The sequence below is a fragment of the Grammomys surdaster genome, unplaced genomic scaffold (genome assembly GCF_004785775.1).
Source record: "Grammomys surdaster isolate TR1022 unplaced genomic scaffold, NIH_TR_1.0 63, whole genome shotgun sequence".
Taxonomy (NCBI): Eukaryota; Metazoa; Chordata; class Mammalia; order Rodentia; family Muridae; genus Grammomys; species Grammomys surdaster.
The window spans coordinates 27432716-27448920 of record NW_021604565.1 but is presented as its reverse complement, the minus strand read 5'-3'; the positions used below and the strand labels follow the sequence as shown (position 1 = coordinate 27448920).

The window sequence follows — 16205 nt, the reverse complement described above, 5'->3', positions numbered from 1 at the left end:
ACCACCACGTTATAGGTCTGAGGTGGTTCAGAGATTCACCAGTCAATATATTTTAACAAGGAAGAGGCTTTTATTCATATACTGATGCCAAGTCTTCACCAGAGACTCTGGATTTTTAGTTTGTTTGTTTCGAAACAGGGTTTCTCTTTGTAGCCCTGGATGTCCTGGAACTCCTTTGTAGAGGAGGCTGGCTCTGCCTCCCCAGCTCTAGGACTAAAGGCATGCACCACCTCCCCCAGCTACCCCTTAATATTTAGAAGTCTGTCGGGCAGTGGTGGCGAATGCCTTTAATCCCAGCACTTAGGAGGCAGAGGCAGGAAGATTTCTGAGTTCGAGGCCAGCCTGGTCTACATAGTGAGTTCCAGGACAGCCAGGGCTATACAGAGAAACCCTGCCTCGAAAAACCAATACACACACACACACACACACACACACACACAAAAATATATAAACATTTGGAAGTCAATTTTGTTTTATGGTTCTCTTAAGCACTGCAATTTTAAAGCTTTATTTTTTTTATTTTTATTTTATTTTATTTTTGGTTTTTTGAGACACAGTTTCTCTGTATAGCCCTGGCTGTCCTGGAACTCACTCTGTAGACCAGGCTGGCCTCGAACTCGGAAATCCACCTGCCTCTGTCTCCCAAGTGCTGGGATTAAAGGCGTGTGCCACCACGGCCTGGCAATTTTAAAGCTTTAAACATATACAGCTAGCCATCAACATAATATTAGCCATCTCCATATGACTTCTGACTTTCTTTTTTCTTGTCAAGGTTTAGTTGTTTTCTTATCCTCCTCTTTTTCTACTTTCTTACTACTCTAAAAAGACACAGCCTTCTGTCCTGATAAAAGTAGAGATGATCTCTCAAAAGAGTTTTAGAATTGCTGAGGCAAAGCAGTGTGCAAGACTCAAAAATAATCCATGTTTAAGGGCTATGGTATTATGTAACAGTTTCCTCTGAGATCGAAAAATCAAACCTACAGAAAAGCTCCTTAAGCCGGGCAGTGGTGGCGCACGCCTGTAATCCCAGCACTTGGGAGGGAGAGACAGGCGGATTTTTGAGTTCAAGGCCAGCCTGGTCTACAGAGTGAGGTCCAGGACAGCCAGAACTACACAGAGAAACCCTGTCTTGAAAAATCAAAAAAGAAAGAAAGAAAGAAAAAAAAGAAAAAGAAAAAAAAGAAAAAGAATAAAAAGAAAAGCTCCTTAAGCCAGAAGAAGGTAAGCAAACCAAAATAGCTTCAGGAAGTCCCTGAAATTGATCAGATTCACTAGGTCCCTCCTTGTCAGAGTAAGCAGAAAAGAGGGCTGATTTTCAAGCTAGCCAAGATGCAAAAAAGGAAGCTTTGATAAATCAAGTTGCAAAGAGGACCCTCAGACAAGCAAAACTCAAAAAAAAAAAAAAAAGACACAAAACAAATTGCCTGGAAGAAACGAATCAGCAGAGCTGCCCGGAGGAGGTTTAAACCAACTGAAGCATCTGGAAAGGACACTCTGCACCCTGTTGAGCTGCCTGCAGGCTGTGCAGTGCAGTGTGTTCCAGGTTTCCAGCTTTTGTGAGCTGTCACTCATGCTGGAGTGGATTTTGGTGATGCAGCTGTCTGAGTCATTTCTGCTCCTGTAAATAAACAATCACCTGTATTCCTGTAAGTAACTGCAACAAAGCTCATTGGTTCATCAAGTTGGACTTTGGTATGTCCATACTTTGACCTGTTGTGGGCTTCCTATTGGGGATGGATAGACCTGTATATTGCGTCTCCCCAGGAAATGTCTTGTTCCACAACATATGGAGTACACACACACACACACACACACACACACACACACACACAGAGAGAGAGAGAGAGAGAGAGAGAGAGAGAGAGAGAGAGAAAGACAGACAGACAGACACTACCTCCACTCGGACATTCATAAGGCAAAGCAGTGAGAAAGGGTAACTTTCAGAGTTACACACAGTAATGTTCCAGTTAGGAGAGAGAAGGGGAAGGAAACAACAGGAGAGGAAGGGGCAGGGGTATTTACCCCTGTGAGGGACAAAGGATTGCCTACAGGTAAAGAAGAGACAGATGTGGCCCATAGGAAAATGGCAGTTTATAAAGGTAAAAAGGGAAACTCCATGTTAGGATGAGATGTTTAATTTTAATTGGGCATGTTAATTAAGTGAGCCAAAGGGGGTGTTTGATTGGTGGATTTCAATACTTTGATAACTAGACCTTGGTAGTCAGCCTCAAGAGGAGGAAGTGGCCAAATAAGGAAATGAACCTTGATGGAATATAACCTAATGACTTTTAGCAAAGCAGAGAGAATGTGGGAGAAGGGCAAGGCCTGCCAGAGTCATGTCTGCCATGCTCAGCCTGCCTAGAGTCCCTTCGCTAAGTATGGCTTTCTTCACACTAATATGTAAATTTTATAACTGCCTTTTATGTCATTCAAGAATCTCATTCATCTACATGGTGTGTTTTGATCATGCCCCTCCCACTTTCCATACCTCTAACTCCTTTACTATCCTCTTCACATGTGCTCTATTTTAAGACCCACAGCGTCCATTTAGTGTATTTTTAAAAAACTGATGGCTATTTCCAAGTGTCTTGGGGACAAGGTGGAGGAGTTGATATACATGTGAGCTGAATGGGCAAACTGCGTGAAGATGGCCTCTTTCCTACAGTACATCAGAGACACTATGATCTAGGTAGTCGTGAGTTAGTTATAAAACCTGGAGACCCTTGAATCCAGATGATGGTAGATTTCATCAGAGTAAGTTACATCCATCCAACATTCATCAAATTCGTTAAATATGTGCCGCAAATGGTATTAGCCATTACTACAAAACAACGGTGATAACATTTGGTTTAAAGGACAATCAATATATTATAAGTGTTGTCCTAGCCTGTGGTGATATTGGAAGGTGCTATAACTTGTAGGTACAGCCTAGTAGGAGTATGCCCTTGGCTGCACACCCTGGAAGAAGATAATGGGATGCTACCCGCTTCCTTTCCTTTCCTTTTCTCATTACCATGAAGTGAAAAGCCCCCTGCCGCATGCTTCATGGTCCTAAGCACCATGGCCAAGTAGACATGGACAGAAACCTCTGAAACAATGAGCCAAAATCAACACTTCCTCTTTTATTGGGGGTTCTGACTCAGAAGAAAAAAAACTAACACAAGCATCAATTTTTTTTTAAAAAAAGTCATTGAACTTCAAAGAACGTCCTAGTGGCAATTTGAAGTGTCTAAACATATCAACAGAGGGAGTAAAATCACAGCAAACCCAAGCTGCTGTGGTCAGAGCTGCTCCCTGCCTACCCAGCCATCTGGCTTATTGCCATTCTAAGGAGGCTCAAATGGGCAGGACATGAATGTGGGTATCTAAATCTCAATGGTGCTCTTGGACATTCGCCTTTATGCACGACACTTTCTGAATATAGAAAACTGTAACAGGCTAGTGTGGACCTGATTGTTCCAGAGCTAAGCTCCGGTTGCTTACCATTAAAAGGTCTACATATGCTAATTCAGTACTGGAGATCAGAATTCCCTCATTGCACCAACATGATCATTTTCAAGTCAACTTGGTCAAAATGTCAGTGTGAAATGGTTGTATAAAATGCGGAGTATTTGGAAGCTATTTATCTTTTTAGCAATTACTACCTGTGGGTTATCTGGAACATTCTGGCAACTGAATGAAACAGATGCCAGCCTTCTGACTGCATCGGACAGACAGGGAGCATTAGGCTGGCAGAGACCCACTTGAGGTGAGTTCGCAGGAAGAAAAGAAATGACACATTAGTATACAAATGGCTTGTCAGAACATTGTTTTTTCTCTTTGAAAAAAACCAGGAACGAAAGCATATATTCTCTTTTCTTCTTTAGCTTCTCCAAAGTACAGAGTGTATTTTGTTCAGTCCTTGTGATTACTCGACTGATTCAGGAGTACGTTTGCATACTACGTTTATCTTGAGTACATTTTTCAAATTACTAAGATAAAGCAAAATTAAGTTTATTTCTTGCATTACCTCCCCGCAAAGAAACTCTCTGCCTCTTTCCCCTCCTATCTGGCCCCATTTCCTTTACCATAGAAATATACGAATTGTTTCTGGCTACAGATCTGCTTATTCTTCACATTTTATAGAAATGTTCTCATACAATACTTGATTCCTTGGTTTCTTCCAGTTAGCAAGTTTTCAAGGCTCGACCATCTCAGAGTTTGTAGTTGTATTCTTCTTTCCTGGAGGCAGCACTCCATTTCATTGACTGTGTTTGGCGACTGGCAAACCTTCGCCATGTTCCCCCTTTTATTGTTATTAATAATGCCACTGTGGATTCTTGCATATAAGTTGTATTTGGACATCTGTTTAATTTCTCTCAAACATATACCCAGGAGTGAATCTGCCAGATAATGTTGTAAATGCATGTTTAACAATTTGAAAAACTGCCAGACTGTTTTCCAAGAGAGTTGCCGTTTTTTAATGCTAACAATGTAAGACGGTTCTGCTTTTTCCTTTGCACTTGGCTATTTTCTGTCTGCTTGGTCACAGCAGTCCTACTGGGTGTGAGGTGACACCTTGCCATATTATACTTTCCATTTCCCTGGCGGCTAATGACACAGAGCATCTTTACTTGTGCTCACTGGCCATTTGCAGAATTCTTTGTACTGGGGTTTGTTTATATTCTGGGCCCATTTTAGGTGCTATGCTGTCTTCGTAGTATTAGTTATTGTTCTATTTTCCACGTAGTATGTCCTTTACAGGATACGTGTTCTCCCTCGTTCTACCGTTTGCCTTTTCTCCTCCACAAATAAGAGGAATTTTGAAGGGAATTAAAAGGTTAAGAAAGTACTTTCAGCTTGTAAAGACACCAGTGTCAGACGGAACTTTGATCTGGCTGGCTTTTAAATGTCTCAGAGTTGCTAACTCAGTCCCTCTCATGAAATCAGCATGTCTGCCTTACTCAAGCATGGAATGATGGCAGTGATCTCCGCAACTCTGCCCATGAGGGTCTAGCTTTTGATTTGTTCTCCTAATAGAAGAAAGTCCAACAGCTTTCCCTTGACTTTTCCTACCCTAATAACCCTTTGTCTAGTCATGAGAGGCAACATGCAGTCCCTAAGTGTGTCTAACAGTTATAAATTCTCAAGCTCAAGGGGAACACCTATGAGTTCACAAGCCTTCTGTGCTTTCTGGACTCGAAACTTGACCTGTAACTCAGTTTATCTATTACCTAATCACAATAATTCCCAATGTGGAAGGGAGTAATTGGGTCCAAATAATAAAACTGAAATGTAGACTAAGTGGTATTTGGAGCTTAAGCAATGACAGTTATAGTTAGCAGTCTTCCTATTTCTTTTTGTCCAATACTAGTTAGAAGTCTGCTTTATAAGATGGTGTCTAGTGGTAAGAAATATTTGTTGCATTATTTAAGTAACAAGAACTTCATTCTGTTTCATGTGCTGGTTCGCGTGTGCGTGTGCGTGTGCGTGTGCGTGTGCGTGTGCGTGTGCGTGTGCGTGTGCGTGTGCGTGTGCGTGTGCGTGTGCGTGTGCGTGTGCGTGTGCGTGTGTGTGTGTGTATTTTGCAGGAGATGAATTATTTTCTCATAATGCTAGGTGAGTGCTCCACCATCAAGCATCTTCCTAGGCTTGGTCTTGTTGATATAGTCTGGTCAACCACAAGGTTGTTTAAGGAGTAAATTTAGTACCTGAATTCTATGGTTTGCACTAAGTACTTATTGAAGAATTATTAAAGAAGTGTAACAATGTCTAGATTTCAGCTTAGCTGATAGATAATACTGATGTAAGACATCCTGGTCACAGACATCTTTTCCAAGTGGCAGATTTCCCAGTTGGATAGGAAAAACGGGTAGGATCTTATATATGGAAGTGCAAATGTCACATGAGTAACTTGGCATAGAGCTTTCACTGTGGGACTGTGTAAGGGTACCTTGGTTCATGATTGGGCATGGGCCTGGAACCCCGAGACTCCAAGGGAGAAACAGCAGGTGTTCAGCCATGTCCCCAGAACCCAGAGGCCTGACACGAAGTCTCGTCTCCATAGACCTACATTGTTCAGTCATGTAGGCCATTACAGCCCCTCCCAAAGTGCTCAGGTAGAGGGCGTGACTACAGGCCTCAGGCCCTAGGGATTTACATACTAATGAAGGCTAGAGGGCAGAGCAAATTAAGCATTCCTCCCCAGACCCTCCCCCTTTCTCCCTCCCTATTTAACTCAGATCTGCGCTGAGATTCAAGGGGGGTACATCCAGATCCATCCACTATCTGCCATGACAATAAACCCTTTTGGAACCAAAGACTTCCTTGTGTCATCCACTGCAGCCTATTTTCCTACATTTCAGAATTTTGGTGGGCGCTGGTGTAGTCATTTCCAATCTCCCAGACAGTAAATTCCCGTGTTCCTATAATGAAGTAGTATTTGAGTGGAAGTATTTTAGAAGTTCTAAGTGAACATTACATGCTAGGTACTCTGGAACCAAACTGAGATGTATTGTAATTAGCCAGGCTTTTTTTTTTTTAATCAATTTAAATTGTTCTCAATTGTCCATGTCCAGTGGATAGTGGCCACTGTCACCTTCTGTTCTGATGATAGCCTCCTCCTTCCCACAGGTCTCTCATTGTGGCCAGTGCTGTCTGTGTGACCATGCTTTTGAAGTCAGCCACTAGAACATGGCGGTCTCAGCGATGGGTATGCAGAGAGAGACAGTGATTCTCCCTCTCTTAGAATCTTATCAATAGCAAATGGTTAAGAAGTAAATGGTAGGGCTCCTTGAGCCCCTTCCCCACCTTGACTATTAATGAGGCCCATGTTAGATAGAACTAGTACAGGTAACAAGATTTAATAATTTCAGTGATTGTATCTAGCCTAGAAAATATTTTGCAACCCCTCATCCCATCTTCCGGCTCTTAATAAACTTCTGTAATCCTTCATGATCCTTGGAAGGGTGGTGTAATTGTCTTCTTTAGGGCTGGGGGTCAGAACTATCACAACTGCATCTTGGGAAGGCATGATTCTCTGTATTCACCATCATTCATTGCAAAGGGAGAATCCTGTGATTAAGACTGGGAACCTTTGCCGGGCAGTGGTGGTGCATGCCTTTAATCCCAGCACTTGGGAGGCAGAGACAGGCGGATTTCTGAGTTTGAGGCTAGCCTGGTCTACAGAGTGAGTTCCAGGACAACCAGAACTACACAGAGAAACCCTGTCTCGGAAAAAAAAAAAAAGACTGGGAACCTTTTTGTTTGTGGGTGTAAGTATAGATATTTAAAAGGCTGTTCACTGCCATGTCAATTTAAAGAACCATCAACGTCAGTTTAAGCATTAATAATAAGCTCTCCACATGGCCTTACTGCCCAGGTCTAGGTGGTTTGTAAGTCTTACAGTACCAAGAATGGTCCCTCAACACCCTTCCCCTTCTTTATGGCGTGGGCTGGGGCATTTTGTTTTGGATGGTCCAACCAATCCTTGTTTTCCATTTACATCTAAACTAAAAATTGTAAGGATAAGTTTATACAATAAAATGGCATACTTTAAAGATTTTAAACATTTCGTTCTACCTACACATGAAAAACTATTATTAAACTTGTCAAATCACAACCATCTTATTTTACATAAATCCAGACATAAAATATTCCTAAATGAATTGAATGATTTGGACACTTCAATAGGATATCCAGTAGGACATTATTTTAGAATTCTTGCCATTGAGGGATAGTATTCAGATCAGCTATCAAAACCAAAAATCAACATCTCATTGAACATGCAGGTCTTAAAAATGGAATGTTTTCCTTGGGACAATAAATAAAGAAGATTTAAGAAAATTGAAGTGACCTTCAACTCGGAATCATGTAGTTTGTAATAAAGGCAGTAGATACAGATTCTCAAAATACGAATCTCTTACATGCTGTATGCTTTATTACAGCAAGAGAATAAAAAAGGCCTAACATGACAGTTCTCCAGAGGACAGTATATAGTGACATCTGAGCAGCATGCTCGGCAAAAAGCACAGCCACACTGGAGGACATCAGTAGAACCCAGCTAAATATTGCACAGTAAAAATGACTTGAGCGGGGCAGTGGTGGCACATGCCTTTGATTCCAGCACTTGGGAGGCAGAGGCAGGTAGATTTCTGAGTTCGAGGCCAGCCTGGTCTACAGAGTGAGTTCCAGGACAGCCAGGGTTCCACAGAGAAACCCTGTCTCGAAAAAAACAAAAAAACAAAACAAAACAAAAAAAACCTATTGGATGAGTGAAATTATATTCGACGTTACTGGGCAATGTAGAAGACAAGGCCATAGCTATTAGTTTCAGGAAGAGCAATGTAACAAATTTATCCACACTACATGTCGCTTTGCTCAGCCATGCACAATGCTAAAAATGAGTTAATGACAGAAAAATACTACAACACATATATTAGGAAAATAGAAGGTGTACTGCCATCCTTTGCAGTTTATTGAGAGCAGAAGGTAGCATTGTAGTCAACAGTTGAGTGTTGAGGTTTCTCCAACTGTCCAACTGCCAAAGACTTTTATCTTAAGTCTTTTACAAATTTTATTGCCATATATAAAATAATGGGTACCTTCCCTTTTTTTCCTCTTAGAACTGACTTTTACAGATGACATTGTTTTGTCATGCTAGTATGAAGAGCTGAGTTCAGATCTATAGACTCATACAAAAAGCCACATTCAACAGTGCATGCTGCCAATCCCAGCATCAGAAAGGAGACAGGAGGATCTCTGGGGCTTAATGGCCATCCAGTATCACTTAACTGGCAAGTTACTGATTCAGTGAGAAACTGTCTCAAAAATAACGGTGGAGATAGAGGAAGACACTTTATGCTGACCTCTGGTGGTCCACATACTACATGGACCTACATGCACACACACACACACACACACACACACACACAAGCTCACAAACACATACTACTGCATATACCACACACATACACTTCTTGGAGGGTGAGAATGGGGAGAAACTGGAGATAATTTTATAATAAAAACGCATCCCCCAAAGCAAGCAAGTGAAGATGCACATTGAAAAACCCAACCATTCTTTTATTTTAGGCAAAAGTGTATGTGCCAGTATTAGTTTACAAAAATAAGTTAGTCCTTTGGTATAAACATCTTCCCAGTTTGAAAAGGGAATCAGTTTTCTCACTGTCTTCCAGAGTATCCACAACACCGATCATCGATCATCCGATGATCATCCTTCCGTACCCTGCTGCTCACAAGATACTTTCCGAGTGGATCTGTTCCGAATCCGCTTCCTTTTCCTTTTCTTTTCTGAAGCAGGGGACTTTGTGTCCTGTGTTTTCTTCTTTTTCTTCAGGCAGCTGAGAGGATTGGGGCCGCCCACCTTCTTTTTTTTCCTCCTCCTCCTCAGTTCAGGGTTCCGCACCAAGCCTTGCTCCTCCTTGAGTTGCTTGATACTTTGTTTCTCGTGCACTGAGACCAGCTGGCCTGCTTCCACCGCCTTCACAAAGGCCACAGTTCTGGGAGAAGGCTTGTCCAACACTATAGTGTTCTGAATTATGAACATGAGAGGAATTCCAGGAGTTTTCTTGACTTTCACAGATAAGTTCTGATCCTATTAAAAAAGAAAGGGATTTAGTTTCTCAATCAAATTTAGGACATAAAATTAAGTTTCTATTTAAAAAAGGCTAGATGGGAAAAAAAGACTACATATTTTCTTTCTTAGATGATATGTCTTATTAATCAAAGTATATCTTATGATAGATGACAGAGAACATAAGGACTAAGGTGAAGAAATGTATGCAACAGCAGTCTGGGCTGGATCAGTCAATACTCTGGCCCCATGAATTATCAACTAATGCAAAAGTAAACACATTAGGAAGTTTCTCTTACTTTTTCACTAAGATATTCTCACAAAACACTGACAAGAGTTAATAAGCTGACTCCAAAATCATTCTGAAAGTGTAGCTGAGCAAATCTGCATGAGTGTTTTACTATCAACTCAGTCTCTCCTTTTGCCTCCCAGTATTTAAACACCTTGGACATTCCATGTTCTGTTAGTTTTTTTTTAACGTTTATTTATTCTTATATGTACAGAGGTCTGCCTGTGCATATATATGTGTACCACATGTGTGCCTGATGGCCTAGGAGGCCAAAAGATGCTGTTAGATCCCTTGAGACTGTAGTTAACACATGGCTGTAAGCAGCTGTGTAGGTGTTAGGAACTGAACCAAGAGCAGCCAGCTCTTAACCACTGAGCCATCCCTCCAGCCTCCAGATGCTAATCTCAAAGGATGTGCACTATGACCTTGAGAAACTGTTTGAATTTAGGAACATGCTAACAGTTACGAATACAGAAGGCAGAGACCCTGCCTGGACTCCTCCCTGCCTAAAGAACTGTGAAACAATCAGTACTCTATTGCAACAGCTCCTCAGCCTTTAGAAGGAAACTTCGGAAAGAAAAAAAATCCATGAATTTAAACTTTTCTCCTTGTATGTTCAAGTAAGTGCCTTTATTGATTCCATTTTAAAATGTGCATTTTTAAAAGTCCAAACAATGAAACATGGACCATAGCTAAGTGAATGGAATCCTTTCTAATACACCACAGTAAATAAATAAAGCTTCAAACACTACATTATGTCTCCCACTTACTTTTCTTTGTACTATAAACAGCTCTGCATGAAGTATATAAAGAGGTAGTTAGAACTGCCTTACAGTTTTGAAAGTCACATTACCTGTGTGGCCACAAAATAATGGTGAGGGTTTCCCTCATCCACCATGGCCAGGAGACATTCAGATCCACTCACTGCGCTCTTGAAATGAGGACAGTTTCGAACCTGGCATTTCTGTGCAATCAGTTTTGCTCCATATAATTCCTTCCCCAGTGTTTCCAACTCCTTTAACACACATCTGAGGAGAAAAAAGTCATTTGACATCCAGAATCACAATTGATACATTCCTCCTGTTTATACAAAACAAGCATAAACACAATACTCAAGTTTTTAAAGTGAAAAAAATATATACCATTAAAAATTTGAATTTATACTATGGCTGCCATTTTCTTCTTAAATGAAGACTTGAAAAATACATACTCCAAGTAGAAAGAACACCAATGTCAGAAATAACTAAGCACTTGTGTGTACAGGAAGCATGCAAGTTGCTTTTCACATATATTATTGCTTAACCTCAAAGGACTAGTAAAGCTAGGTGATATACTGAATACCTTTCTAACTTATCCTCAAATCTGTACCTCTTATAGAGGTACCAGATACAATGAGCCGTCCAGATGTTGAAGGAGACACAAGGTTACTATTACGATTTCAAAAACACTAACACAGAATCACAAGCAACTTATGTATCCTGTATGAATACTGATTTAAAAAAACAAAAAACAAACAAACAACAAAAAAGGTTTTTCTTGTCTCGAAAACAAAAACAAACAAACAAACAAAAAAAGGGCTTTCTTAATTGTAGGAGCCAGCAGGGTTGAGGACACTAGGAGAAAATAGCCGACAGAATGAGTCAAGCAGTGTTCATGGGGCTCATAGAGACTAAAGCAGCAATCATGGAGCCTACATGGGCCTGTGCTAGGTCCTCTGCATATGTTATGGTTTTGTAGTTTGGTGCTTTTGTGGGACTCCTAACAGTGGAAGTGGGGGTGCCTTTGACTCTTGGGATTCTTTTTCACCTACCGGGTTACTTCATCCTATCTTGATAAGAGTTTGGACCTACTCTTATTTCATCTTGTTATGCCATGTTCAGTTGATATCCCTAGAAGGCCTGCTCTTTTCTGAAGAGAAACAGAGGAGGAGTGGATCTTGTAGGATGAGGGGGTGAAGGAACTGTAGTTGGGATGGACTGTATGAGAGAAGAATTAAAAAAAAAGAAAAAGGTTTTCCATGATAAACAGCAAGGAATTTCGAGCAGGTGCTCTAACTCTGCCGTAAGGAGGTAGGGAAGAGATGGGTTCAACAAGAATGGAAACTGTGGGACCTGCAAATGCTGGGTATCAGTGTCTCAAATTTTGTGTTGTTTGAAAAATTCCCAAAGTAGCTGGGTGGTGGTTGTGCACACCTTTAATCCCAGCACTTGGGGGGCAGAGGCTGAGGCAAGTGGATCTCTGAGTTTAAGGTCAGTCTTGTCTATAGAGCATGTTTCAGAACAGTTTGAGAAATCCTGTTCAAAACAAACAAACAAAAACAAAAGACCCAAACCAGTTGGGCAGTGGTGGCGCATGCCTTTAATCCCAGCACTTGGGAGGCAGAGGCAGGCGGATTTTTGAGTTCGAGAGTTCGAGGCCAGCCTGTTCTACACAGTGAGTTCCAGGACAGCCAGGGCTACACAGAGGAACCTTGTCTCGAAGAACCTTAAAAAAAAAAAAAAAAAGACCCAAACCAAAACCAAAAAAACAAGCCTAAAAACAAAACAAAAAACCAAATAAACAAACAAAAAAACACACACACCCCTCAAAGATTCCCAAAGTTAAGGAGTTGTTCTCCTCTCCTTCTTCCTCCTCCTCCTCCTTCTTGAGACAGGCTCTTCTCAGGTCTACTTCAAACTCTTTAGGGTGCTCCTCCTGACTCAGCCTCAGAATTTGTATTACAGGAGTAACTTACCTTGAGTGACTCAGAAGTTAAATTCCTTGGGGGAAATATGACATGTGTCCATGTAGTACTTCTCAGCAGCACGCATCACAGCACTGTACTATTAATATTTGTATGCCACATGGTAGTAAACAAACTACTTACATTCTGAAGCAACTAATTCAGGGGCATAGGCTGTTAAAAGCTGTACCGCCAGCTCTTAAGTCTAAAGGGATCAATTCAGACTATGGGATCCATAAAACATTTAAAAGTTTGTATGTGTTGGATGGGGTGATGGTAGACCCACACACCTTTAATCCCAGATTTCAGGAAGAGGCAGGCAAATCTCTGAGTTCAAGGCCAACCTGGTCTATAGAGTGAGTTCCAGAACAGCCAGGGCTATACAGAAAAACCCTGTCTTGAAACTACCACCCTACCTCCAAAAATAAGTTTTTTGTATGTATATGCATTGGGTAGCTGCAGAGGCCACAAGAGGGTGTTGGATCCCCTGGAGCTGGGGTTACAAGCAATTTTGAGATCCCTGACTCAGATGCTAGGAACCTGTCTTAGGTCCTCTGGAAGAACATGAAGCATACTTAACCACTCAGCCATCTTCCTAGACTGAGATTAAAATTTTGAGGTTATCTAACTCAGAAAGAGCATTACTTAAGAAACTGTAAATGTGGGCTGGGCGGTGGTGGTGCACGCCTCTAATCCCAGCACTTGGGAGGTAGAGGCAGGTGGATTTCTGAGTTTGAGGCCAGCCTGGTCTACAGAGTGAGGTCCAGGACAGCCAGGGCTATACAGAGAAACCCTGTCTCGAAAAACGAAAAAAAAAAAGAAACTGTAAATGTGGAAGGCTGTTTACTACAAGATAGAACATTAACAGCACACAGCACAGCTTGATTTGTTCGAATGTGTAAAGAACACTCTAACTGGCTATTTATGAGCAATAGTAGTTTAACTCATTTTAACCTTATTTGCTTAAGCAAATATTCTACAATGCAAAAACTACTAAAATTCTTGTTCGTGGTCTAGCTTCAGTTCACCTTTTCCTTACTTTCATGTCCCATAATATTTGATATAACCTCTTCTTCAGGCGTCAACCAACTCTATTTGTTCGAAAGTTCTCTCCAACAATAACATTACTATTTCTATCATTAAAAACTAACATTTCCTCCTCAGTTCTAAACAAGCCTCGGGGGGCTCAAACATCGATTCTATGAAACCTTTTAAAATAACCACCACTCGCACCCCACCTCCCTACCTCTCCTGCTTCTAGTGTTCTACCCTAGGTGTGCTCCCTTACGTGAAGTGAGGAGGCACAGAAGTGGAATGAAGACAGCCATCAGGAGTTGACTTTACAGCCCATGAAGGCTAGGGCTTGCCCACTAAAGTATCCTCCGTGTCTGGAGCAGTGCTTGCCATTTGGTTGGTACTTAAAAATGGCCGTGGGCTAAGTTTTCAATGTCCAGCCTTGACTTCTTTTTCGAGGAATTGAAGATAAGACCTCATTGGCAGTTGGAAGGCGCGAAAACCTTTGGGTTAAACTTAAACGTAACAACTGCTATAGAAAGGGTGTTGCTTTTGGATGTTGAAAAATGTCCTATGTACATGATACCTCATCTGACCTTATATCAACTTTGAAAAAGTTATGCTCTCTATTTCACAACTACGCCACTTCTTGCCTGAGACCACACAGCTGGTTTTGACAGCAACCAGGAGTTAAAGTCAGGTCTACCTGTTACAGAATCCCTGATCTTATTTTTCGCAGAAACAACGGAATATTTACAGAGCCATAGGACCATCTGCCTGACTTCTCGGTCAGTTACCGCCCACCGTCGCCTACTTTCTGATGGCACCTGGAAGAATTCTAGGCCACACCCGCGACCCCGCCCCGCAGGCCCACCTCGTGGTGCACAGCTGGGTCTCTCCCATGAGGTAGCGGGGCAGCTGGTCCCGCAGCTGGATGCGACCCCGCAGCGCCGCCTGGCAGAAAGTGCCGTCCAGAAGGATCTGGTAGGGCTCGCGGACTCCAAAATTGTTGCGGAAAAAGCCAAGATGCTTCTTGGCGTGTTTCTGCCTAGTGATCTTCATGCCTGCTTAAGCAAGCGGACCGACCGGCACCAGACTCACTTCCGCACTCCTAGAGGTCTAGGCCCCGGAAAGAAGCGCCTTCGACCCGGAAGTACACGCCCTTATGTCCACGGCCCCGCCTCTCCGGAGTCTGGTTCTCAGAGGAACGCCCACTCCCACCTCCAAGCGCAAGCTTTAGGGGGCGGAGCTTACGTCTGTACGGAGGAGCCGCTGAGTAAGCAGATTCCGCTCAGGTTGACACATGCGCACTCGTGAGCTGGATTAGACAGGGTCTTGTTTTGTGTAGCTCCTTGCCTGGCACTTAGCAACAAGTCTCTAAAAGACGAGTAATATGAAGATAACTAATGACGGTAACATTGACCCAGGCACTCTGTAATTTGCCATTCACCATGTATCATTCCCATGAATGTTTTTAATTTCCAAGTGAGGAAAATGAGCCAATGTTGGCGACCATAACTTGGGAGGTTTTACTGGTTGCCCATCTTCAAGGAAGCAAAGCACATTTGCTAAGGGCACGCAATTCCTAAGCGTCTGGAACTCACATTGACTGCCTAGTGTTCACAGGTATTTTACAACACCCTACGAATGAATGGACCCTATGGTAAGAAGGTCTGACAACTTGACAGCACAGTCTCTAACCCATAAGCCCATCCTGGAGAACCCAATTGAAATAGCCAAATTTGCTGGTTGTGGTGGAGCACACATCTTTAATCCCAGGAGGCAGACGCAGGAAGATCTCAGTGAGTTCAAGGACAGCCTGATCTACTTAGTGAGTTCCAAGACGGCCAGAGCTACATTTTGAGATCCTCTCTTAGAAAACAAATAAACTAAACAAAACAAACAGCCAAATTAATAGTAAAAAAGGATTTGCTTAATGTGGCCAAATGGAGGTGCCAGTCATTATGTCAGTCAATCTCTGAGATTCTAAAGTGAAATTAACAGGCACATAGGTAGCCAGGGATATGAATATCTAACTCAGTGGTTCTCAACCTTCCTAAGACTATAGCCCTATAATATCCTTCCTCATGTGTGGTGAGCGCCAATCATAAATTCAATTTCATTGCTACTTCACAACTGTAAAGCTGTTACTGTTATGAATCATAATGTAAATATCTTTGTTTTCTGATAGTATTAGACGACCCCTGTGAAAGGGTCTTTTGAACCTCAAGGGGATGGGACCCACAGGTTAAGGAATGCTGAATTCTAACCAGTCATGGTTAATATGTGATACTGTCCACCATTGGCCCATCATTTTCTGGACTTCAATCCTATCCTGGAAGGTTTTCCTAGCAAGGCATTAAGACTGTGAAATCTCTTTCCCAGAAGACAAATTAAGTTCCCCCCTTAGTGTCAGGCTCTGAGCCTTTTCCTTCTTCCAGCATGAAATTCCCATTTCTTAGGGTCAGTTGTTTCAATTGAGGAACAGGAAAGAATATCTTCTATTTCTGCCAGGCCAGTTATAGAGCCATTATTTGTATCTCTTCATCCTAACGCCAAGCCTGAGTGACTCAGTGTTTTAGAAGTACTCCCAAGAGTTTCATTTTCCA

The 16205-nt window shown here is 42.0% G+C and overlaps 1 protein-coding gene across 1 annotated transcript; it reads right to left on the bottom strand.

Moving 5' to 3' along the window:
- Window positions 1-9039: 9039 nt before the first annotated feature.
- Utp23 (UTP23 small subunit processome component) lies at window positions 9040-14740 on the bottom strand. Its single transcript, XM_028766513.1, has 3 exons — window positions 14471-14740; window positions 10714-10888; window positions 9040-9592 (listed from the first exon to the last, which is right to left on the bottom strand). The coding sequence occupies exons 1-3, from the start codon at window positions 14656-14658 to the stop codon at window positions 9209-9211; spliced, it is 747 nt and encodes a 248-aa protein (XP_028622346.1). The 5' UTR covers window positions 14659-14740; the 3' UTR covers window positions 9040-9208.
- Between the last annotated feature and the right edge of the window lie 1465 nt (window positions 14741-16205).

Bases quoted from the DNA above. Each gene is read 5' to 3' on its own strand.
- Utp23 (XM_028766513.1), bottom strand. From the start codon at position 14,658: ATGAAGATCACTAGGCAGAAACACGCCAAGAAGCATCTTGGCTTTTTC. The intron at 10,889-14,470 runs GTGGGCCTGCGG...TTTTCTCCTCAG, and splicing joins ACCCAGCTGTGCACCACGAG to ATGTGTGTTAAAGGAGTTGG. The intron at 9,593-10,713 runs GTAATGTGACTT...CTTTTTTAATAG, and splicing joins ATTATTTTGTGGCCACACAG to GATCAGAACTTATCTGTGAA.